Source organism: Hyperolius riggenbachi, chromosome 9 (assembly GCF_040937935.1).
Source record: "Hyperolius riggenbachi isolate aHypRig1 chromosome 9, aHypRig1.pri, whole genome shotgun sequence".
NCBI lineage: Eukaryota > Metazoa > Chordata > Amphibia > Anura > Hyperoliidae > Hyperolius > Hyperolius riggenbachi.
The window spans coordinates 205,323,639-205,347,695 of NC_090654.1; the positions used below are offsets into that span (position 1 = coordinate 205,323,639).

At 45.7% G+C, this 24,057-nt stretch overlaps 2 protein-coding genes across 2 annotated transcripts in view; both read right to left on the minus strand.

Annotated features, from left to right (window-relative positions):
- AQR (aquarius intron-binding spliceosomal factor) overlaps positions 1-7,169 on the minus strand; it is a 156,582-nt gene extending 149,413 nt beyond the window's left edge. The window contains exon 1 of the mRNA XM_068253903.1: positions 6,973-7,169. Within this exon, the coding sequence (XP_068110004.1) occupies positions 6,973-7,059 (87 nt within the window). The 5' untranslated portion in view covers positions 7,060-7,169. The remainder of the gene's footprint in view (positions 1-6,972) is intronic.
- An 8,173-nt stretch (positions 7,170-15,342) lies between these two features.
- ZNF770 (zinc finger protein 770) lies at positions 15,343-18,530 on the minus strand. Its single transcript, XM_068251792.1, has one exon. It carries the CDS (start codon positions 18,200-18,202, stop codon positions 16,238-16,240), a length of 1,965 nt encoding a protein of 654 aa, XP_068107893.1. The 5' UTR covers positions 18,203-18,530; the 3' UTR covers positions 15,343-16,237.
- Between the last annotated feature and the right edge of the window lie 5,527 nt (positions 18,531-24,057).

A 24,057-nucleotide genomic window follows, 5' to 3' on the forward strand; every position in this document is an offset into this window, starting at 1 on the left:
CCCACAAGTGACCCCATTTTAGAAAAAAGACACCCCAAGGTATTCTGTTAGGTGTATGACGAGTTCATAGAAGATTTTATTTTTCGTCAACAGTTAGCGGAAATTGATTTTTATTGTTTTTTTCACAAAGTGTCATTTTTCACTAACTTGTGACAAAAACTAAAATCTTCTATGAACTCACCATACACCTAACGGAATACCTTGGGGTGTCTTCTTTCTAAAATGGGGTCACTTGTGGGGTTCCTATATTGTCCTGGCATTTTAGGGGCCCTAAACCGTGAGGAGTAGTCTAGAAAACAAATGCCTCAAAATGACCTGTGAATAGGACGTTGGGCCCCTTAGCGCACCTAGGCTGCAAAAAAGTGTCACACATGTGGTATCGCCGTACTCAGGAGAAGTAGTATAATGTGTTTTGTGGTGTATTTTTACACATACCCATGCTGGGTGGGAGAAATCTCTCTGTAAATGGACAATTGTGTTTAAAAAAAAATCAAAAATGTGTCATTTACAGAGATATTTCTCCCACCCAGCATGGTTATATGTAAAAATACACCACAAAACACATTATACTACTTCTCCTGAGTACGGCGGTACCACATGTGTGGCATTTTTTTTCCACCCTAAGTGCGCTAAGGGGCCCAAAGTCCAATGAGTACCTTTAGGATTTCACAGGTCATTTTGCGACATTTGGTTTCAAGACTACTCCTCACGGTTTAGGGCACCTAAAATGCCAGGGCAGTATAGGAACCCCACAAATGACCCTATTTTAGAAAGAAGACACCCCAAGGTATTCCGTTAGGAGTATGGTGAGTTCATAGAAGATTTTATTTTTTGTCACAAGTTAGCGAAAAAAAACACAATTAAAATCAATTTCCGCTAACTTGTGACAAAAAAAAAAAATCTTCTATGAGAATCAGAATTTATTTCGCCAAGTACAACGGTGGGTTGTACCCGGAATTGGTTTTGGCACATACAGGGTCGTTGATGAAAAGAAAAAAAGACAAGAAAATAGCATACGGTTAAGCATGGTACATACGTAGACATGGGACAAGCATACATAGGACAACATTAACAGCTTGTGCGTACAGTGAAGCAGAGCATCGTATACGGTTAAGCATGGTACATACGTATAAACAATAAAAGCAGAACAAGAATAAAAAGCAAAAACAAAGCATTACAGCATACATGTACAGTTAACGTAAAACAAGCATAGCAATTACATACTCTGATAGTAGGAACAAAAAAGAGTGGGACAGGAATACAGCCTGAGAGCTGATATGAGCGCTGCCATTTTCGGCACTGGACGCTACACAGCGACACGCTCCCAACAAGACAGGTGCACCCGATTGTCCACGGAAGTAGAGAGAAAGCAGAAGCAGCGGGGCATCCTGATGGAGGCGGACAGCAGAGTTCACTCGAACCGGGTTGCCCAAGGAGTAGCGCTTCTAATTACAAGTCCGCACGGCTGGGTACTGAGGGCGCAGGCACAGTGGGGCCCTGTGGTGCCAGGGGGGCACTTAGGCTGGGCAGCAGTGGAGGCCGCGGGGCCTGGAGCCACCCCGGCTGGGCGGCAGTGGTGGCCGGGGGGCACCTCGGCTGGGCAGCAATTTGTGGACATAGGGCATAGGGCCGGGGGCACCCTGGCTGGGCAGCAGTGGACAGGCCAGGGGCAGCATACCTCGTCTGTAGCTGCGATGGGGCAGCAAAAGGCCCTCCATTTCCGCATGGCAGCGTGGCCATTTCCATGGTGCCTGGGGGAGCCGCTGCGATTAGGCCTCCTCACGTGTCCCACGTTCGCATGCTGGCCTCCAATCTTTACCTGTGGTGGAGGGGGTCCGGCAGCCCCAGCATTCCAGAGCTGCCCAGACTGCGGCTGGTGGTGGCGGCAGGAACAGCTGCGACCGCTGGGAGTGACGGAGTGGGGCCCACGTAGCATCCCCAGACATCTGAGTGCGGTGTGGAGCCGCCGCTGCCCCTCTAAGGGGTCCCGGCGTGGAGGCGGCGCTGCGTGCGGTGTTCTGGCTCCCCAGGCTCCAGAGCGGTGTTCCGGCTCCCCTGGCTCCAGAGCAGTGTTCCAGCTCCCCTGGCTCAACGCATTCCCCCAGGTCAGGCGATCCCCACCCCGCAGCGGAGCAGAGCACGCGACCTCCCGATCCTACAGCAGCCCGCGGGGCCCATCCGAGGCCCCTGCATCATCCTCAGGTGGGTGGAGGTGGTCAGGAGGTCGCCAGCGGGGGAGTTAGGGAGAAAAAAGAAAAAAAGACCGGAGCCCTGTGGCCGTGCCGTCCTCACCCGGCGCCATCTTGAACAGGATTGGGTAACTCACCATACTCCTAACGGAATACCTTGGGGTGTCTTCTTTCTAAAATGGGGTCATTTGTGGGGTTCCTATACTGCCCTGGCATTTTAGGGGCCCTAAACCGTGAGGAGTAGTCTTGAAACCAAATGTCGCAAAATGACCTGTGAAATCCTAAAGGTACTCATTGGACTTTGGGCCCCTTAGCGCAGTTAGGGTGCAAAAAAGTGCCACACATGTGGTACCGCCGTACTCAGGAGAAGTAGTATAATGTGTTTTGGGGTGTATTTTTACACATACCCATGCTGAGTGGGAGAAATATCTCTGTAAATAGACAATTGTGTGTAAAAAAAATAAAAAATTGTCATTTACGGAGATATTTCTCCCACTCAGCATGGGTATGTGTAAAAATACACCCCAAAACACATTATACTACTTCTCCTGAGTACGGCAATACCATATGTGTGGCACTTTTTTGCAGCCTAACTGCGCTAAGGGGCCCAAAGTCCAATGAGCATCTTTAGGCTTTACAGGGGTGCTTACAATTAGGCACCCCCCAAAATGCCAGGACAGTGAACACACCCCACAAATGACCCCATTTTGGAAAGTAGACACTTCAAGGTATTCAGAGAGGAGCATAGTGAGTCCGTGGCAGATTTCATTTTTTTTTTTTGTCGCAAGTTAGAAGAAATGGAAACTTTTGTTTTTTGTCACAAAGTGTCATTTTCCGCTAACTTGTGACAAAAAATAAAATCTTCTATGAACTCACCATGCCTCTCACTGAATACTTTGGGATGTCTTCTTTCCAAAATGGGGTCATTTGGGGGGGTATTTATACTATCCTGGAATTTTAGCACCTCATGAAACATGACAGGGGGTCAGAAAAGTCAGAGATGCTTGAAAATGGGAAAATTCACTTTTGGCACCATAGTTTGTAAACGCTATAACTTTTACCCAATCCAATAAATATACACTGAATGTTTTTTTTTTTTTATCAAAGACATGTAGCAAAATAACTTTCGCGCTCAAATGTATAGGAAATTTTACTTTATTTGAAAAATGTCAGCACAAAAAGTTAAAAAAGTCATTTTTTTGACAAAATTCATGTCTTTTTTGATGAATATAATAAAAAGTAAAACTCGCAGCAGCAATCAAATAGCACCAAAAGAAAGCTGTATTAGTGACAAGAAAAGGAGTTAAAATTCATTTAGGTGGTAGGTTGTATGACCGAGCAATAAACCGTGAAAGCTGCAGTGGTCTGAATGGAAAAAAAGGGTCTGGTCCTTAACCTCCTTGCCGGTTATCCCGAACTCAGTTCGGGGTAACCTGCACAGGAGGATTTCTCAGGCCCCGCTGGGCCGATTTGCATAATTTTTTTTTCCTACACGCAGCTAGCACTTTGCTAGCTGCGTGTAGTACGCGATCGCTGCCGCTCGCCGCTGATTCGCAGCGCCGAGCCGCCCCAGACCCCTGCGCAGCCTGGCCAATCAGTGCCAGGCAGCGCTAAGGGGCGGATCGGGATTTCCTCTGACGTCACGACGTCCATGATGTTGGTGACGTCATCCCGCCCGGTCGCCATGGAAGCCCTGCAGGAAATCCCGTTCTCAACGGGATTTCCTGCATACTCTGATCGCCGAAGGCGATCGGAGTGGGTGGGGGGATGCCGCCGCTCAACGGCTATCATGTAGCGAGCCCTGGGCTCGCTACATGATTTAAAAAATAAATAAATAAATAAAAAAGTGCGGTGCTGCCTCCTTGCCGGATTTTTTAGACCGGCAAAGAGGTTAAGGGGCGAAAAGACTGTGGACCTCAAGTGGTTAAATACATTAGCGGCGATTCGCATGCATTCACCTCGCAAGCGAATTCTGCGGCTCATTTGTGCGTTTTTTCACCGCTGAAAAAACCGCACCTCAACAATGCTACAGTGGAAACAGGCCCATCCACTTGCATTACATGTGCGAATCCGCATGCGCTTCGCGATAGTGGAAACGAGCCCTGAGTCAATATGTGCACTGATTCTGCAGAGGCATCCACAATAAATGCTGCAGCCTTAAAGGACAACTGTAACGAGAGGTATATGGAGGCTGCCATATGTCTTTCCTTTTAAGTAATACCAGTTACCTGGCTATCCGGCTGATCCTCTGCCTCTAATACTTTTAGCCATAGACCCTGAACAAGCATATGCAGATCAGATGTTTCTGACATTATTGTCAGATCGGACTAGATTAGCTGCATACTTGTTTCTGGTGTGACTCAGACACTAATGCAGCCAAATAAACCAGCAGGGCCTGGCAGTCCTGGACATATGCAGGAAATAAATATTTCAGCCTCCATAGTCTGTTTACTTCAGTTGTACTTTAACCACAGAAGAGAATAAGAAAGAATTATCCTACCTGGAGATACTTTAAAGGACTACTGTAGGGGGTAGGGGAAGAAAAGAGGTTGAACTTACCCGGGGCTTCTAATGGTCCCCCGCAGATGTCTTATGCTCGCGCAGCCACTCACCAATGCTCGTCCCTGCCTCTGGTTCACTTCTGGAATTTACGACTTTAAAGTCAGAAAACTCTTGCACTTGCGTGGCCGTAACCTCGCTCCCACTGACGTCACCAGGAATGTATTGCGCAGGCCCAGTACAGTCGGCGCCTGCGCAGTACGCTCCTGGTGACGTCAGCGGGGAACGAGGACACGGCCGCACAGGTGCAGTGGTTTTCCAACTTTAAAATCTTAATTCCAGAAGTGAATCGGAGGTGGGGCAAGAGCATCGGTGACTGGCTGCGCGGGCACAGGAAGTCTATGGGGGACCATTAGAGGCCCCAGGTAAGTTCAACTATTTTTCCCCATAGCCCCCTACAGTGGTCCTTTAAGTGTTTTCATATTTTTTGTGGATATGTCACCTGAAGAGAGAGACATATGGTGGCTGACATATTCATTCAAGATTTCCTTTACAAAAATACAAATTGCCTGGCTGTCCTGCTGATCATCTGCCTCTAATACTTTTAGCCGTAGATCCTGAACCAGAGGTTTCTGACTGAAGTCTGACTTGATTAGCTGAATAGTTATTTCAGGTGTGATTCAGAAACTACTGCAGCCAAAAAAAAAAAAAAATCAGCAGGACTGCCAGGCAACTGGTATTGTATAAAAGAAAATAAATATGGACGTCAGGTGAATTTTAAATAAATATGGACGTCAGGTGAATTTTAGTAACTATGAATTATGATGACTGTGCTTCTGATGACTTTGTCAATAGTGGGAGGAACCATTTTTCCCTGTGTTATTGATCATAAAGATGCCTGGGGAAACAATCAGTCTTCATGCAATATCGATCTTTTACCACCAAACTCACGCATGCGCAGTATAGATACACTCATACACAAATGGCAGCATGGCCATTAAGTAGTAAAATAGGAGAATCCAGAGGCTTCACACTACAGATTTTGTTTTTAGAGAAACTGTAGTGAAAATAACAATTAATAAAGTTGCTTATTTTTTACAATATTTATGTATAGATAATTTTGTCCATTGTAAAATATTTCCTCTCCCAGTTTTACATTCCGAAATCACTGGTGGTGACATCTTTAGTTCTGCCAGGCGATCTGTTAGGAATGTTCGTTACTGGGAGTTCTCTGCACAGAGGGAAATATTGCTTGTATGGCAGTTGGAAAAATCCGTTATTTCCCACCATACAGCGAAGTTCACAGACAGCAAACTGTCAGGACCATGGTCATGACATTACACTGTGGGAGGGGTTTCACCACAATATCAGCCATACAGACCACTGTTATGATCTATTCGAGAAAGGGTACAGATTTCTCATGAGAAAGGGGGCTTTAACCAATCCTTGGTTTAAGTTTCAGTGTTCTCCCCAGGCTCTTTTAGCTGGGTGCTCCACCCGGCTAGATTTGGTGACCACCCGGCTGTTATCGGCTCACCTCCTCACCGCATCCTATGCTGTAAGCAGAGTTGCCCTGCATTTCCATCTTGCCCCACCCGGCTGATTGTTCATGCCACCCGGCTACTATTTTATGCCACCCGGCTGGAAAAAAATTCTGGGGAGAACACTGAGTTTCCTTATAAATGTACCCATTTTTACTATTTCCAACACATCACCTTCAAGAACAGCTTGACTATGTCATGACCCCTAACACTGGGGGGCGTATTGGACAGCATTCTCACCTTCCAGCACTCTGTCCCTAATTCGAAACCCAGCCAGGGCAACATCTGCAAGGAGTTTGTATGTTGTCCCAGTGTCTGTGGTTTTTTTTCCAGGCACTCTGGTTTCCTCCCACATCTCAAAAGCATACAGTTGAATTAACTGGCTTTCCCCTAAAATTGGCCCTCGACTACAATAGACATATAACTATGGCAGGGATTAGATTGTGAGCTTCTATGAGAGACAATTAGTTACAAGACTACATTAAATAAAGCGCCGTGAAAGACATTGGCGCTATATAAATAATAATTTGCCATTGTAACAAGGTAATTGATGCAATTTATTTCAAATATTTATTTGATTTTAACACTCCAGTGTTTAGTTGCTGGGAGCTCATTTAGTGTCAGAGAAATTAATGAACATTGCCAATACGTAACCAACAATAAGTAGTAACAAAATAAAAAAAAATAATAATTATGAACCAAATACGCAGCACAGCAGGTTAGAGAAACGCTCATTTTATTACCCGAGAAACAAACTCCTGGTTCATCTGGGTCACTGTGGGGGTCGCCATCTTCCTGCCTGGCGGCTGACCCGCCGTCCGGGTTTCCATGGTAACGGGTCAGAGCTCCGAGCCTCGTGAACGTCTGTATGCTTTCTTGTATGACAACCTGAAACGTACCGGTAACACGCTCGCCAGTACTGTTCCCAAGTCAGACGGATGTGACGAGCAAACAAAGCGACCAGCACTAGAGTGCTGAGACGATGTCTTCAACAGCGGCGCCATATTGGCGGAGCCAGCTAGAGAAATGCAAGGAAGTGTCAGAGCCCTGAGCAGGCTGCGGGCAGCGAAATGCAAGCTGTCATCTCCCGCCACAGTATCCTGAGATATGATGCTGGGTGGCCTGTAGCGGTATACGAGTAATAAACGAGTCAAGTCTTTACAAAGTATGAAAGATCAACAGCGAGTCAGAGGGAGTAACACGCAGCTACATGGGTAATGACAGTAACAATGAAGATTGTCCAATTTTACCACTTCTATGCAGTATAAGAGCTCACTTACACAATCTGTTCATGGTATTCAAAGTCTGTAGCCCCTCATACTACATGGAGGTGGGTAAAATTGGTCAGCGATTGGCCAATCAAAATTCATAGTTCATGCAGCTTTATCCAGTAAACCTGAAGGCAAATTTGGACAAAAAGTTACATGGCTCAGTAGAGCGAAGTCTCTGAATAATCCAGTGGCTTTACCCATCCCCCTTGAGTTTGCCATTTTAGCGCTGGGATCTTCTGAACCTATCCGACAAGGGCTTATCCAATAGTTTCACGCAGCTGCGCTCCCATCCATGTAAGACCATGGCAGTACTGCACAGCCGCAGTAGCACGGAGCTGCTTGGACATGTCTTTTTTTTTCTGTGCACAAGTGGCTCTGTGCAATGGTGTGAGTCTTCAGTGCGCTTGCGGCCTCGTTTGTTTTTTTGGACAGGAGAGCATCTATGTAGATCAGTGGTCCTCAAACTAAGGCCTGCGGGCCAAATGCGGCCCTCTGAGGCTGTTTTACTGGCCCCCCAGACACAAAATGTATTACTTATAGATGCGGTCAGCTACATCTTTAAATATTGGTGGTCCGCATATAGAATAGTAATGGTGGCACCGCCCATCCACATGGAAGCCAGAAAGCAGTAATTTGCTAGTTTCCAATCAAACTCCACATCAGGTGACACTGCTGTCCAATTGGACTGCAGGTTGTCACCTGGGTATGCTTCACTGTCTGGCCTGCAAAGACTTCTACATCATTTTATGTATACTCCGGCCCGCCAGCAGTCTGAAGTATGTTGACCCGGCCCTTGACCTAAAACTTTGGGGACCCCTGATGTAGATGAAGGAGTGGTCTCAAGAAGGATCGGAGAAGCCTTTAAAGGAATACTGTAGGAGGTCGGTGGAAAATGAGTTGAACTTACCCAGGGCTTCTAATGGTTCCCCGAAGACATCCTGTGCCCATGCAGCCACTTACCGATGCTCCGGTTCACTTCTGGAATTTCAGAATTTAAAGTCTGAAAATCATTGCGCCTGCGTTGCTGTGTCCTCTCTCCCGCTGATGTCACCAGGAGCGTACTGCGCAGGCACAGATCATACTGGACCTGCGCAGTACGCTCCTGGTGACATCAGCGGGAGCTAGGACGCGGCAATGCAGGCGCAGTGGTTTTCAGACTTCAAAGTCTGAAATTCCAGAAGTGAAACAGAGGCTGGTGTTAGTGTGCCCAACCAGCCTCTGTGCCCCACTAACGTAATGAAATGCCACCTCGGGTTCTCTTTAAGGCAGCTAACACACTTGACAGTTTTCATTAGGCTGAGGCGCTACTCCTGCTACTGCTGAAATTCTGTTTGTCCCCACGTTGATTGCCTGATGAAGTGGGCGTGGCCTGCCAAACGCGTTGCACTATTGGGGTACTATATAATAAATGTGATTACTATTATACAGATAGTCTTTCGTGTCTGCTTTATGGAGGAAGTCCACCGCTTCCTCCAAGCAAATTTTAAAGGTTTTATCCACTTTTAACCTGCTGGCATCTCTGTTCTCCTTTTGCTGTACCGTGTCCACCCCTGGTGGAGGGGTGATCTACCCCTTTTCTGATCTACAGAGAGCGACTTCTTAATCATCAGGACAGGTCTAATCTCCTCACCTGCCTATACAGTGGCTGCCTTTGTGGTAACCCACGTTTGTGAGTATACTCTTCTCACTAATTATCTTTACTATATTTATGCTGAACATACTACACTATATTGGGCTCTCGGTTTCTATAACTGACGGTTTTCGTGCACATTTTCTGCACAGAAAAACTGATAACTCTTGTTAATCAATAGGCTAGTTCACACTTGATATGCAGGGGCGTAGCAATAGGGGTTGCAGAGGTAGCGACCGCATTTGGGCCAGAGGGGCCACAAATGGTCCACCGTCTATCACAGTATTAGCTCTCTATTGGTCCTGTGCTGGTAATAATCACTTCTATAGATGCTTTGAATAGTTATCATTAACATACTGTACCCCATCCCCTTTTTGCAACTCTGACACTGTGGTTGTCCTTGGCAGGTTTTGGTACGCCATATCAATTGTTAAGTATAGAGTGCTTGGGGGGGATGTAAAACTTGCACAGGGGCCCACATCTCCTTAGCTACGCCACTGTAGACTAAAAAAACTATTATACTGTGAATCAATGTGGATACGACGATTAGACACTTTATGCCCTAGGGGACTTAATAGGGAGTATGACATGATACCACTCATCTAGGTAAGACGAGCCTTGACTTTAAACATCAGGTTTCAATAACCAGGTTTTGGCCTGGTTTTATAGCTTATATTCTCAAAATATATGTTATTTGTGTCCTCCCCACCATTTAAATTGATGCTCTGTATTATGTATAACATGGGATATGTGGGCTGCAGTATTTGGCTTGCCCTGTTGCTACGCAGCGGGGCGGAAGGCGTGCCTAGTCTCCGATGTTTACATCAGTAACACACGTGGTGGCTGACGTACGCCCCCACGTGTGTTGAACGTCAGACCAGTGGGCGGCCATGCGTTCGGCCGCACGAGAGACAGTTCCCCATCTGGTCCGCCACGTAGTGGGCGTGACTGGTGGGTGATGTCAACTGCTGCCTCATCGTGATTGGTCGGCGTTTTGATGGTCTCGGAGTTGGGTTGCGCCGTCCCGCCCCGCTTGCGTAGGATGACAAGTCTACTTGTACGCATGTCAGGATGGGAAAGGAAAACAAATTCCCCATCAGGTCCGCAAGGTAAGGCGGACGGGAATTGGTTGCCACATAGTGGCTCTGATGCGTGATAGGCTATTACTCCATCTTGCTGTATATAAAAGGAAGTGAAATGTGTATATGATTTAGACACTGATAGAGCTTGAGAAAGGAGGTTGCTCCGAAACGTCGCTGCTGTTTTCTTATCATGTGTCTTTTTAAGCAATAAAAGAGCTATTAAATTGATGGTGCCGGCTACTACGACTGTGCTATACATTGGAATTGGAGTGCACGTTTCCATTTAGCCAGGCACATCACAAGCGAGATTGCTGGAGTGTTGTCCATCTACTATTGTGTAAACAGCATAGACCCTGGACAAGCATGAAGATCAGCTATTTCTGAAAAGATTAACTGCATGTTTGTATCAGGTGGGCGATTCAGATACTGCTGCCAAGAAAGATCAGCAGAACTGCCAACACACACACACACACACACACACGTAAAACGCTTGCATTTGCGTTTTCGATTTTAGATGTGAGCAACCCCTAAGGGCACAGGGCATATATTTGAAATCGGCCCCGGTAGACTTGGGCGCAGGATACAGCCGTTATATGGCTGATCCTGCTTCTGCACAAGTCCAGGTCATATTAATTACTATTCCCCCTCCAGGCCGCCATGGATAGTGGGGAATGATATAATTCGGCTTCCAGCGATTGCTGGAGGCCAAATTATTGTGTTTTTTAAGCAACCTCGGCTCCGTCTTCCGACGGTGCTGACGTTACTCAGTTGCGATTCCTATTGTAGCCTATGGTGGCGCCGGCTGCGCCCAAATCTAGCAGCGCCGAAAAGCACTGCTCCGGGGCACAGGTAGTGAGTGTGTAGCATGCCTAGGCAGGCAGCAGATGCAGCACCAATGCTGCTGTTCATATGGCAGTTCTAAAAATGTTAACTCTTTCCAATCCATTTCCAGTAAAGGTCCAATGTCAGACACAGGTAAACATGGCTGCCACTGCCGATAAAATCTGGCACAGTGTTATGCTCGGTACACACAATACAATTTTATGACAGATTTACAACAGGTCCGATCCGATTTCCGATCCATTTTCCGTTCACTTCTATGAAAAAATGATCGTAAATCAGATCGGACCTGTTGGAAATAGTAGATCTGATAGTAAATCTGTCCGAAAATTGTATCTTGTGTGTGGTGTAGCGTTACCCTACGGTAAAACAGGGTAATGCAACGCACCAGTGTAAAAGGGTCCTAAAGCTGTACAAATGAAAACAGACTGCAACTGCATATGATTAGTCCAATTGCAATCTGCATACAAATCACATTGTAAGGCTATGTTCACACTACAAATCGCTAAAAGCAAACGCTGAAGCGTTTTCTGGCGTTTTTCTCAATAGTATTTTGAGCGTTTTTTCACTGTATGGGATAGCGTTTTTCAGCGTTTTCCAAGAGATGGCCGCTAGCCAGGAAACAGAGGTGTTTTATGGGTAATCTGCTCTGTCTTGTGCCTAATCTGTTATATTTACTGAGTAAAAGCGCTGGAAAAACGCTGAGTATTGTGAACAGCCCAGCGCTTTTGGGCGATTTTGAAGCGCTCCTATCTGTAACATTGAAGCGCTAATCGCTCAGAATCCCTCAGAAATGGTGCAGGTTACGAGTTTGCGTTTCAGCTAATCGCTGAAAAACACAAAACACTTAAGTGAGAACAGCCACATATACTTAACATTGACCAAGCGCTTTTCAAAATGCTAGTAATTTCCAGCGATGCTGAAATCAACTGAAAAGCACTCTAGTGTGAATGGGGCCAAAATGTAGCAATTTATAGACAATCCCTAAACTTCACTGATCCTCTTCTATACTTCTGGCCCTTTTCCATTAACAAACGCAATCACAGACGGGCTGCAATGCGATCACATTCCTTTGTAATTTCCACTATTGTGATTTTGCCGCAATCCATTAGGTGCGATCACAGTGCATTTAAGATAGGTGAGAAAAAGTGAGCGTGAAAATATTCTGAATTGAGAAAAAAATTGCATAGCGTTGTGAATGTTATGCCCAATCACAGGAAACATGCAACAGGACAGCTGCAATAGGAAAAACAATCTTTACGCAAACGCATCACAGTAATGGAAACATTCATTGAGAATTTCCCGGTATCTAGCGTTTTGTGATGTGCAAGTAATCAGAAATGGACTGCAAAATGCTGATAAAGGTAGAGGCACCTTCGGCCTTATTCACATCTGAAAAGCGCTTAGCACTAGCGTTTTGCGCTGATAATTTTACCGTTATTATCGCGGTAAACTTACTGGACACTTCTGCAATTCAGAGCGATCACAAACAGGACTTTATTAAGCACTGTACCGCGATCTTTCCAGAATCATAGCAAAAATGCTGCATGTAACGCGTTTTGCAATTGGCGCTAGTCACAAAATGCCTGCGATTGGCGTCAATGATTGCAGTGAGATCACTGCCATAGGGCAAAATCGCACTATCGCTTTAAAAAGCGATAGTGCTTTCAGCGATTAAAGGGAATCACCTTCTAAGCGCTCAGATGTGAACGGGGCCTTCTTATATTATAAATTCGAGTAAACCCCGATTCAGTGAATGGCAATCTTAGGCCTTTTCAACATCCTACCAACCCCAATCAGATGCTAATACAGACAAGCAAGACATATGCATAAATATTTAATGTTTTCAAGACTCTTTTCCACAAAACATCCCAAATCTGCATTCTGAAACCAGGCGTTCGTAATCATAAAAATCCACATGAGAAAATTCCACGGACAAAAAAATCACAGATCAGAAGAGTGTAGAAATTCAAGAGGGGTAAATCAAAGCAATCGCTACTTTGGGGACTATTTTGCAGCAGAGATTGGTAGCTGGCTATTATAAGGTTAGTTGCACACTGAGACATTACATATCCTGTAAAGTCAGGGTTTCAACACACAGGAAGGAAAAAGTTGCATTGCAATGCGACACATACAGTGAAGCATACAGTATATAAAAGTATGCTTCACTGTAACGGTAAACACACACATTGGTATTGTATAGCATGCGTCGTGTTATTCCGACAGATTCTACTGCACCAGATTACACTATAATCACATTGCATTTACCGTGCGATTATATTGTCCAATACAATGTGTCAGTGTGAAAGTAGCCTAGAAGTCTTTGTAGGTACTGCGGCACTAGTCTAGTTTGGGGGACCCAGTAGGAAACCTCATTTGGAGCAGTTCTCCCATCACAACACACCCTCCACAGCACAAAGCTTTATGATTGGCCGAATAGTGTGGGTGTAGTTTACTAAAACATATCTAAAACCTAGCAGTTCTAAAGCTTGCCACCCGCCCAATCACATTAGTAGAATTTCCAAATGAAGTTTCCTGCTTGGTCACCTAAACTAGACTAGCGCCACTGCTGCTACTGTAATGTAATTGTCCACAACTTCTTACATTGGCAGAAACTGCAGCTGGCAATGTCTCTGGAAATGTGAGATAGCTGCTGCTGCATCACAGATGGAGATTTGTAGCAGCAACAAATTCAGCTGCAGATACTGTTAATGTTATCCCAAGCTAACAACTATGTTATACTAGTCACATCTTGTAGCTCCACAGACTTCTACTGAAATCTCTACCAATGTCTCTGAATTGCGTAGCATTTAAAGTCACCTTAAAGTAAACTTATGGAATTTAAACTGAGCATATGATAATGTATTACATTATAGAAGATTTCCTTCACTGCATTCTGATAGGGATGGTTATTAACCTCCTTGGCGGTATGAAAAATACCGCCAGGAGGGAGCGCAGCAGTTTTTTTTAAAACATTTTTTTTTTTAATCATGTAGCGAGCCGAGGGCTCGCTACATGATAGCCGCTGCTGAGCGGCATCCCCCCGCCCGCTTCGATCGCCTTCGGCGATCTCCGATCAGGAAATCCCGTTCATAGAACGGGATTTCCTGGAGGGCTTCCCCCGTCGCCATGGCGACGGGGCGGGATGACGTCACCGACGTCACTGACGTCGGGACGTCATTGGGAGTCCCGGGCCACCCCTCGGCGCTGCCTGGCACTGATTGGCCAGGCAGCGCTGGGGTCTGGGGGGGGGGGGGGGGGGGCCGCGCCGCAGCAGATAGCGGCGATCGGGCAGGGGCCGGCGGCGATCAGAGTGCTGGCGCAGCTAGCAAAGTGCTAGCTGCGTCCAGCAAAAAAAAAATTATGAAAATCGGCCCAGCAGGGCCTGAGCGGCACCCTCCGGCGGCTTACCCCGTGTCACACACGGGGTTACCGCCAGGGAGGTTAAAGCACGCCTGAACTGGGACAAAAAAAAGTGGATTTTTACTTAAAGGACAACTGAGATGACATGTGACATAATGAGATAGGCATGTGTATGTATAGTGCCAAGCACACAAATAGCTAGGCAGTGTTCTCCCTAGGCTCTTTTTGCCGGGTGCTCCACCCGGCTAGATTTGGTGACCACCCGGCTGTCATCGGCTCACCTCCTCACCTCCTCCTATGCTGTAAACAGAGTTGCCCTGCATTTTCATCTCGCCCCACCCGGCTACTTTTTCATGCCACCCGGCTGGAAAAAAATTCTGGGGAGAACACTGCTAGGCTATTCCTTTTATGCTTTCTCTGCCTGAAAGAGTTAAAAATCAGGTATGCAAGTGAAAGTTCTTATCTGGGTCGGGACGGGTCAGACTATAGCAGTGCATAATTGCATGCAGATTGGTTCCTAGGGCAGATTGCGTGACAGGGAAATATGCATGCCATTCGAACATGTACGATGTCACTTTCGTCTGTCCCCTCAGTCGCATGCACACTCGCAGACAGTGTTTTCGGCATTATGCACATGCTCGTCGCTCCCGCAACGTACCATTGACTGCCATGCAATCGTGTGCCGTGCCATAGTGCTGAGCAAGGCGCTGCAGCCTCTGCATTACCGAATCACTTTTGTCACGTCGCACTGCAAGAACTGTGGCCTGTCTCACAAAGATCAATGGGCACTGCGTTGGGGGCAGAGTACCGCGACGCAACATGCTATATGTGCACAGGGCCTTTTAAGGGACCCAGAACACAAGAGAATCTGGACTTATCTGGGGCTTTCTCCAGCCACCGGTAACCCGCGATGTCCCTTGGAATCCTCTGGGTCCCCTCCATAGTCTCGCTGGTGGGTCCGTTAACCCGTCAACTTCGGTTGAAGTTGCAAATGCCTGGCATGTCACCGCACCAGTCGCCTAAGCATCCTGCGCATGCACGGTTCTTTTAAGACTGAAACACACAGGACGCTAACAGCGACGGGTGCGCTATCACGCCAGGTGTGCGTACAGGTCAGGCATGCGCAACTTCAGCCAAAATCGCCGGGTTAACAGACCCACAAGCGGGACCACGGAGGGGACCCAGAGGACACCGAGGGACCTTGCGGGTTACAGGGATCTGGAGGAAGCCTCAGGTAAGTCCAGATTCTGTTTATTTTCTGTGTTCAGGGTCCCCTTAGCCATGGCTGGCTCCTGGGATCTGTCCAGCCCTGTCTGGTTACTAACAATCTAGAAAGAACTTGGCCAAGGTGGGTGGTCAGGTTACCTCTGGGCAAGACTCTATAGAGTACAGCTGCCCTCCCAATATCATTCACAATCTTTACACAGCAACAGATAAGTAGATTTTTCTCCTCCTTACCTCCCTGCCAGAAGCCACTCCATTATCCTTGCTCCCCTAGTATAGCACTCATGCCCAGAACTGTCACCTTAGCGACTTGGGCCCGATAACTAGGCGAGTTATTGTGCGTGTGCACATCTTTAGTTTGTCATCATATGCTCTGATTATATTTGGTAAGTTTTACTTCAGGGTCACAAAGTTATAAGACAAATACTTTAGCACTCTTGGGGCTAAATATTATTTTACAATCTATTTCTAAATAAATAGTGGGAAGACTTTTCAATATGAACACTGTTACAAAAAGGGACAGTTTGGGTTAATAAATATCCATATAAAAGCACAGCAAAGTAGACTATGGCCTCTCCCTAGGATCACTTAACCGTGGCTAGTTGTCAGTTTTAACATGAGTTAGCATGTGTCTTTTTAGGTGAGGATCCTGGCGGAAGGACTTGCCACACTCTTGGCACACAAAGGGTCTCTGGCCAGAGTGCGTAAGATAGTGCCGCTCAAGTTTAGAAGGTGAAAGGAAGTTTTTGGCGCACACACTGCAACTATAGTTCTTCTCCACAACTCGCGTCCTCGTTTTTTGAAGGGAAGAGTCTTGACTGGACTTGTGACGATGAACCTTCGGTAAGGATCTTCTTGTGCGCTTAGTAGCCACTGGCTTTTGATTCACCTCAGGAATGTCAGGTGCTTCGATCTCTTCCTTTACTTCAGGGGCTATAAAAGTTATTTCTTCAAAGTCTTGGGGTTCTTCAATAGGCATGTAAGACTGCTGCGGCAGTAAGTAGCTTGTGTTTTCTTGCTGATGATCGAATGCAGAGTAGTAATAATCTGTAGTGCTTTGTGACCTGGACAGACAAAGTTTCTGTAGATGAGTCACCTGGTGGCGCTTTAAATGGGCCGACTGACGAAAACTTCTTCCACATTCAGTGCATGTGAAAGGCTTTTGTCCAGTGTGGATGAGGTAATGCCTACGTAGCTTGGACAAGGAAGGAAACGTTTTATCACACTGGTCACACCTCCTGACTCTGTGCCTTGGCATTAAGATACTTTGGGCTCGGAGAAAATGTTGAAATGTGTTCCTTACTTCCCCAGGCTCAGTTTGCTCATAAGCACAAAAAGGGTTTTGAGAAGATTCATCCACTCCATACCCAACCATTCCGTTAACATCAATACTTAAAAAACGTTGGCTTTGAAAATATCTTGCAAAAAGGGGAGACTGCCTAATGCGTTTCTTCCTTGGTTTCACCTTCTGTTGAGGACGCAGCTGCAGGACATTTCTGGGGACACAACGTTGCTGGTGTTCTGTATGTGGTTCAGTTTGTCCCGTTTCCTTTTGTTCTGTTTTTAGGGATTTCCCCACTGGTTCAGAAACAGCTGGAGAAATCACTATGTTATCATCCACACTATTTCTATGGCTTTTCTTTTTCATAGCAACTACTGTATCATGAGTCTTTTTGGGACACGGGTCCTCAACATGCATGTTATTTATCTCACACATGTGACCATCCAGGATTTCCTGGCTATCAAAGCACTGGCCACATGTATAACACTGGAAAGGAATAATGTAAACAGAGAAGCCCTCCTCAGGCTCATCCTTCACTTGCAAAGTCTGGGTAGCCATCTCCTGGTTTTCCTGAATATCAGGCAGAGCTGTGTGAACTTTTTCATGTCTGAGAAGATGTTCTCTAATCTTGAAGGATTCAAAACACTGGTTGCATTTAAATGGCTTCTCTAGAGTGTGGGTCAGCTGGTGGATTTTGAGGTGAGTTTTTTGCCTGAAGGTTTTTCCACAAAGTACACAAGCAAAGGGCTTCTGGCCTGTATGGATCATGACATGTCTTTGCAGTTTTGAGCGTGAAGGAAACGCCTTACCACACAACACACATAACTGAGGCTGTCGTCTCCGGTTAGCAAAGTCACACTGGTGTAGACGTCTTTTTTCTTCACTTTCAAACATCCTCTTGCATCCAGAACAATACAGTGGAAAAGAGAGGCATCTTCTTCGCCGGGTGGCCACAGGCTTTTTGGGTACCCGGGGCTTTATGAGGGAACACTGATTATGCAGCTGTTGGTGCCTGGAAAATGTCTCTGCATGTTTAAAGTGACGGTGACAAACATTACACTGGAAGGGAAGACTGTGTGTCATCATATGCCTCTCTAGGTGCACCATCTGACGGAAAGTCTTACTGCAGTCCAGGCACTGAAAGGGTTTTTGGCCAGTATGGGTCAGATAATGCCTAGCCAGTTTGGAAGGGGTCTCAAATTGCTTGGGGCAAGTATCACAACTGTATGGTCTCCTCCTTGGGGCTTTCCTAGGGTCTCTGCCCTGCTGCATTTTCAGCATCTTGTCTGTAACAGTTTCTGGGAAGGCAGGAGCTTGCTTGATCTCACATGGTCCTGGGTGGTGCCTGACTTGTCACTAGGTCATCTTTGAGGGCTGCATGGTTGCTGATCTCAAGGAGGGCCGGTCATCCTCCACTGTATGGAGTCTGGAAACACTCTCCCAGGGCTGCTCTCCCTCAATGAGCTGCCGGAGGAACTCTCTGCACCGTGGCCACACAGCTTCCCACAGACCAGGCCCCCTCTGCAGCTACACGGCTGGGCTAGCTGAGGACAGCAGCCATCGGCTGTACCCGGAAGTTCTCTGCCAGTGGGAAGTGTCACTTGTCAGGAGCCAGGACGTCAGTCAGCTGACCACATAGGAAGCGAATCTGAAACATTATCCACCATCTTTGATGTTCTGCTGTTGTAGCGAATAGCGGTCTGGCTCCACCTGCTGGACAGCTACCGTATGTGCGTGTGACTGTAGAGAGCTCGGTGCTTGTTCTACTGACAGGACTGGCTAATGATCGTCTTGTCTTCCAGCAGGAGCGTAAAGGACAACTAAAGTGAAAAGTCTGCCATATTTATTTCCTTTAAAAACTATACTAGTTGCCTGGCTGTCCTGCTGATCTTTCATGCATCAGTAGTGTCTGAACTGCACACCAGAAACAAGCATGCAGTTAATCTTGTCAGATCTGATCTGCTGCATGCTTGATCAGGGTTTATGGCTTAAAGTATTAGAGGCAGAGGATCATTAGGACAACCAGGTAATTTGCATTGTTTAAAAGGAAATAAATATGGCAGCATCCATACCCCTCTCACTTCAGTTGTCCTTTAAAAAGAACCTAAACTGAGAAGGATATGGATTTTTCCTTTTAAAATAATACCAGTTGCCTGACTCTGCTGCTGATCCTGTGTCTCTAATACTTTAGCCACAGCCCCTGAACAAGCATGCAGATCAGGTGCTCTGACTGAAGTCAGACTGGTATTAGCTGCATGCTTGTTTCTGGTCTGAGATTCAGCAATTTCTGGAGCCAAAGAGATCAGCAGGACTGCCAGGCAACTGGTATTTTTTAAAAGGAAACATCCATATCCCTCTCAGTTAAGGTTCCCTTTAAGCGGGGGTTTAGCAGGGGTGTGTCTTAGGGTGCGTTTCCACTAACGCGAATTCGCATGCGTTCCCCGCATGCAAATTCGCATAACCAATAAAAGTGAATGAGCCTGTGTCCACTTGTCAGGAAAACGGAGCGTTTTCTTGTGCAGGAAAAATCTGCTCAGCAGAGCCATCCGAATTCGGACACCGCACACACGCATGCGATTTGCACACAATGTAAATAATAGGGAATTCGCATGGTGTTTTTTCATGCGAATTCGCATACGATTTCGCATGGAATCAATGAAAAAGCACACAGGCACTGACATGGTTAAATTCGCACATAGCGTCATCCATGCGAAATCGTATGCAAATTTGCGGTAAAATTCGCATACAACCGCATGCGATTTCGCTCCTGCATGCGAATTCGTCCGCGGAGAATCCGCAGCGATTTCCCACCGCACTAGTGGAAACGCACCCTCAAAGTTTTCCCACTTATCTCAAAAAGTTGGGAGGTATGCTTAGCTACTAAAGTTTACATTATGCCAAACTTTATGCCTAACCTCTAAATTATTTCCAAATGCTGCTATGAATGAAAAGTACTACTTAAAGGGTACCTGAAGTGAAAAAAAAGTTAGATACCTCAGTAGAGGGAAACCCAGAGGTTACCCTGATATCCATACAACCCTCCGTTACAGCACTGTGACCCTTTGAAAATATTCACCAGTATTGTAAAATATGGTGCTCGTGGACAGAGGCTTCTGTCTACTGAGGTCAGTATGTAGTTTTGTTTTTCAATTCAGGTATGCTTTAAAGCACACCCAAATTGGATTAAAAAAATAGTTTTTTTTTCTTACCTGAGACATCTTCCAGTCCCTGAAGTCTTTAAGGTTCCTTGGTGTCCTCTGGGTCCCATCTGTTGTGCCACTGCTCCCTCTAAGGGCTCGTTCCCACTGTTGCGACGCGATTTCGGCCGCATTCCGACGCTTGTAAAAACGCATGCGGATGAGTTTCCGCATGCGTTTTTACCCGCGATTTCGCATGCGATTTCGCATGGCAGGGTGCCATGCGAAATTAACCATGACACTGCCAGGGCTAAATAAAATTGAAAAAGGTGCGAAATCGCACGCGAAATCGCGGGTAAAAACGCATGTAACAAACGCATGCGTTTTTACTATTAAATACATTAGCGGCGATTCGCACGGATTCCCGATGCAGGCGAAATCGTTGGCTCTTTTGTGCGTTTTTTTCACGCTGAAAAAAACGCACCTCAACAACGCTACAGTGGAAACAGGCCCATCCACTTGCATTACATGTGCGGATCTGCATGCGTTGGACGCATGCAGATTCGCGATAGTGGGAACGAGCCCTAAAAGATCTGTGACTAGAACTCCAAGCTACTATGCATGCAAAGTCTGGTCCGTGTGCATACTTAAATGTGCTCCCGTCGCAGAGAGCGTTCTGTGCATGAGCTAGATAATTCATAGAAGAAGCACACATGCGCACATGTGCTGGTGACAGGAGAGTGATCAAGGAGACGCACAGAAAGGTCCACACATGAGTAGCCTGCGTTTGAAGTTCTAGTTGCAGATCTTTTGGAGGGGGCAGCAGCACAACAGAAGGGACTCGGAGGATGGGAAAGACTACATGGGCCTGGAAAAAGTCCCAGATAAGTAAAAATCAACTTTTTGGGTCCAATTCAGGTGTGTTTTAAGTAATCCTGAGTTACAGATGTGCTTCGTAAGTAAATAGAGAAAAGGGGCAATCTTTTAATTTAGGGTTTGTTTTCTTTTGTGTTATTTATTTTTTGTGGTCTATAGGAAATATAATATAGCCAATGTTTTAAATATTAGATTACTACATGTTTTTGCCTTCCTAAAAGTATGTGTGGAATAAAGAAAAAAAGGTTTTCTCTGCTTCTTACTATACCTCTTACATTGCTGGCTTGCAAATGGTTGCAAGAGGCAACAAGCATGAATTCTCTGGGCACACAAGGCTCCAGGGTACAGGTTTAACTCTCTCACCCAGCCGCACACATCTGCCTGACAGACCTGAACACCGCATTAACAGACCACTGTTTACGTAACCATTGACAATCTGTTGGACGCTATACAGGTATTTATATTTTTTTTGCTTACAGAGTTATTGATGCTATTGAATCTACTTTTCACCAAGTGGATACTTTGAGCATCTGGGAGGATATACTGTTTTTTGTTGTTGTTGTTTTTGTCTTTTTTGATACTATGGTTTATCTCCATAGTCATGAACATGGAACTGCAATCTCATGCCTCTGCAGAAGTAGATAGCTTATGTCGATGGTTCCTGTGATTATAACAACCTCAGGTTCATCTAAAAGACAAAAGGAGATCAGGAGCCCAATGGTGCAGAATCGTGTAAGATTCAGGAAAGCAAATTGCTAAGGATGTATATACTCAGAAAGGCGGGTTTGCAAATCCTTGCAACCACCGTCAGAGCAGGCGTGAAATTAACCGTCCCTGCTCGGTTTCCCAGGTCTGTTGACAGGAACTGGGACCTCTAAAAAGAGGTATTTTGCCTCTAAAAGAGGCAAAACGCGTTGTCAATTTTATGTGCTTGAATTAAAAACCTTTTTTCAATATACTTGTCCAAATTCTTCAAGAGAGGTAATATTCCCTCTCTGCTTATAAGATTAATAGCTTATTAGCCTATCTTTTATGCATTGGGTGCCTCCACCCCTGTTTTAAGTATCTCTGCAGAAGTAGCTGCATACTGTAGGCCTATGAAACGTGCATTAGGCTGCACTCTAGTCAATGGGGCAGCAGAATGGACAAATACCATTTAGGACCAGCTCAATAAACATTTGGACTCATTCACTATAAAATATGACGTTTACTGATTAATTTTTGACTAAGAAAGATGTGTGTGTGTTTGTTCCTTTCTCTACGTTTTTGCATACCTGTGTGACTTTAGACACATTTACAAGCATTACATATTCACTCCATGAGTTTAAACTAGCCACATAGTATCACAAAGTGGGAAGAGAAAAAGTGGATGGATAGTTGTACACTATGCAGTAAAGTTAAAGAGGCCCTCCATGCAAAAACTAAAAATTCCGTCAGCGCTGCTGTAATGAAAAGTTATATTTACCTCCAGAGTCTCGTCCCACGAAGCCGCCCCGAAGTTCCTGCATCACTCCACTTCCGCCGCTTGGCTCCGCCTCCTCTCTCTCCTCCGAGAAAAACGCCAAGCTATTTACTGCATTAAATTGCTGGCCGTTTTTTACAGGGCTGTGGAGTCGGTACAAAAATCCACCGACTCCGAACTCCTCAGGTTAGGATTCCACCGACTCTGACTCCTCCAATTTGCATATTACAATCTTGTTGATAGGTCACAGAGAGGAAAGTATGTAACATGAAATGCATCTCTTAACTGCCAACATTTAGGAATTTTAAAAGACAACTGAATTGAGAGGGATATGGAGGCTGCTATATTTATTCCCTTTAAAACAATACCAGTTACCTGGATATCTGGCGGATCTTCTGCACACACCTTGTTTAACAGACATTCATCAGCAGATCAGACAATCATGGATCTGATCTGCAGATGAATGTCTGTTAAACAAGGTGTGTATGAGGATCTGCAGGTATCATAGACTACTAGTGATGGGTCGTTCGCGAACGAGCCGGCTCTAAGAGCCGGCTCTTTGCTGCGAACGACAAGAGCCAGCTCTCAGTTTTAAAAGAGCGGATGCTTCAGCCGCCCCACAGAGCTCTGATTTGCTCTGTAATTAAGGGCGCTGAGGCATGCTGGGAGATGTAGTCCTCCTCTTCCAGCTTGTAGGAGTGTATGGGGCGGAGCAGAGCAGTAGCAGGAGGGATTGCCCCATTCCGAGAAGCAGTCTGGAGTTGTCATGGAGGCGGGGGTGGGGCTTTTACTCCAATTCTGAGTGGTGTCTAGTGATATGTAATGAAGAGCCGATTCAGAGCCATAAGAGCTGGCTCTATAATGGGAGCCGATTCAGAAGAGTCGATTCTCCGAGAAGAGCCGGAATTCCCATCACTATAGACTACGAATGCATTTTGCAGGAACGGATCTTTTGCAGGAACAGATCTTTTGAATGTGTACAGCATCTGTGTGTGCAGCATCTGTGTGTGCAGCATGTTTGTGTGCAGCATCTTGCAAAGATTTCTGTCTAATGGGGAGTTCAGCTCCATAGAATAGCATGTCCTAAGTCACATGTCTAGATGGGTGTCTTCACGGTTATAAGACAACTGAAGTGAGAAGAATATGGAGGCTGGCATTTTAATTTTTTTTAAAATACCAGTTGCCTGGCAGCCCTGCTGATCTATTTGGCTGCAGTAGTGTCTGAATAACACCAGAAACAAGCATGCAGCTAGTTTAGCCAGATCTAAAAATAATGTCAGAAACACCTGATCTGCTGCATGCTTGTTCAGGGTCTATGGCTGGAAGTATTAGAGGCAGTGGATCAGCAGGATAGCCAGGAAACTGGTATTGCCTAAAAAGAAATAAATATGGCAGCCTCCACATCCCTCTCACTTCAGGGCCCATATGCAATTCACTTTTTCACTTGAGTTTTTTTACTAGAAGATCAATTTTATCTTCGCTTCATAATAGCTTTTTATCATTTTGCAATGGAAAAAGTACCGACAAGTACTTGAAGTGGTGCTATCAAAATTATTTCAAGTATTTGTTTGCTTGGTGGTGGTTTAAAATACATTTTATTGACAAGTTTGAAAATTTCACCTAGGAGAAAACTCTGTGAAAAGTGAATTGCATATTGGCCT

Excerpts from the sequence above, each read along its gene's own strand:
- ZNF770 (XM_068251792.1), bottom strand. The coding sequence starts at position 18,202 with ATGCTGAAAATGCAGCAGGGCAGAGACCCTAGGAAAGCCCCAAGGAGG.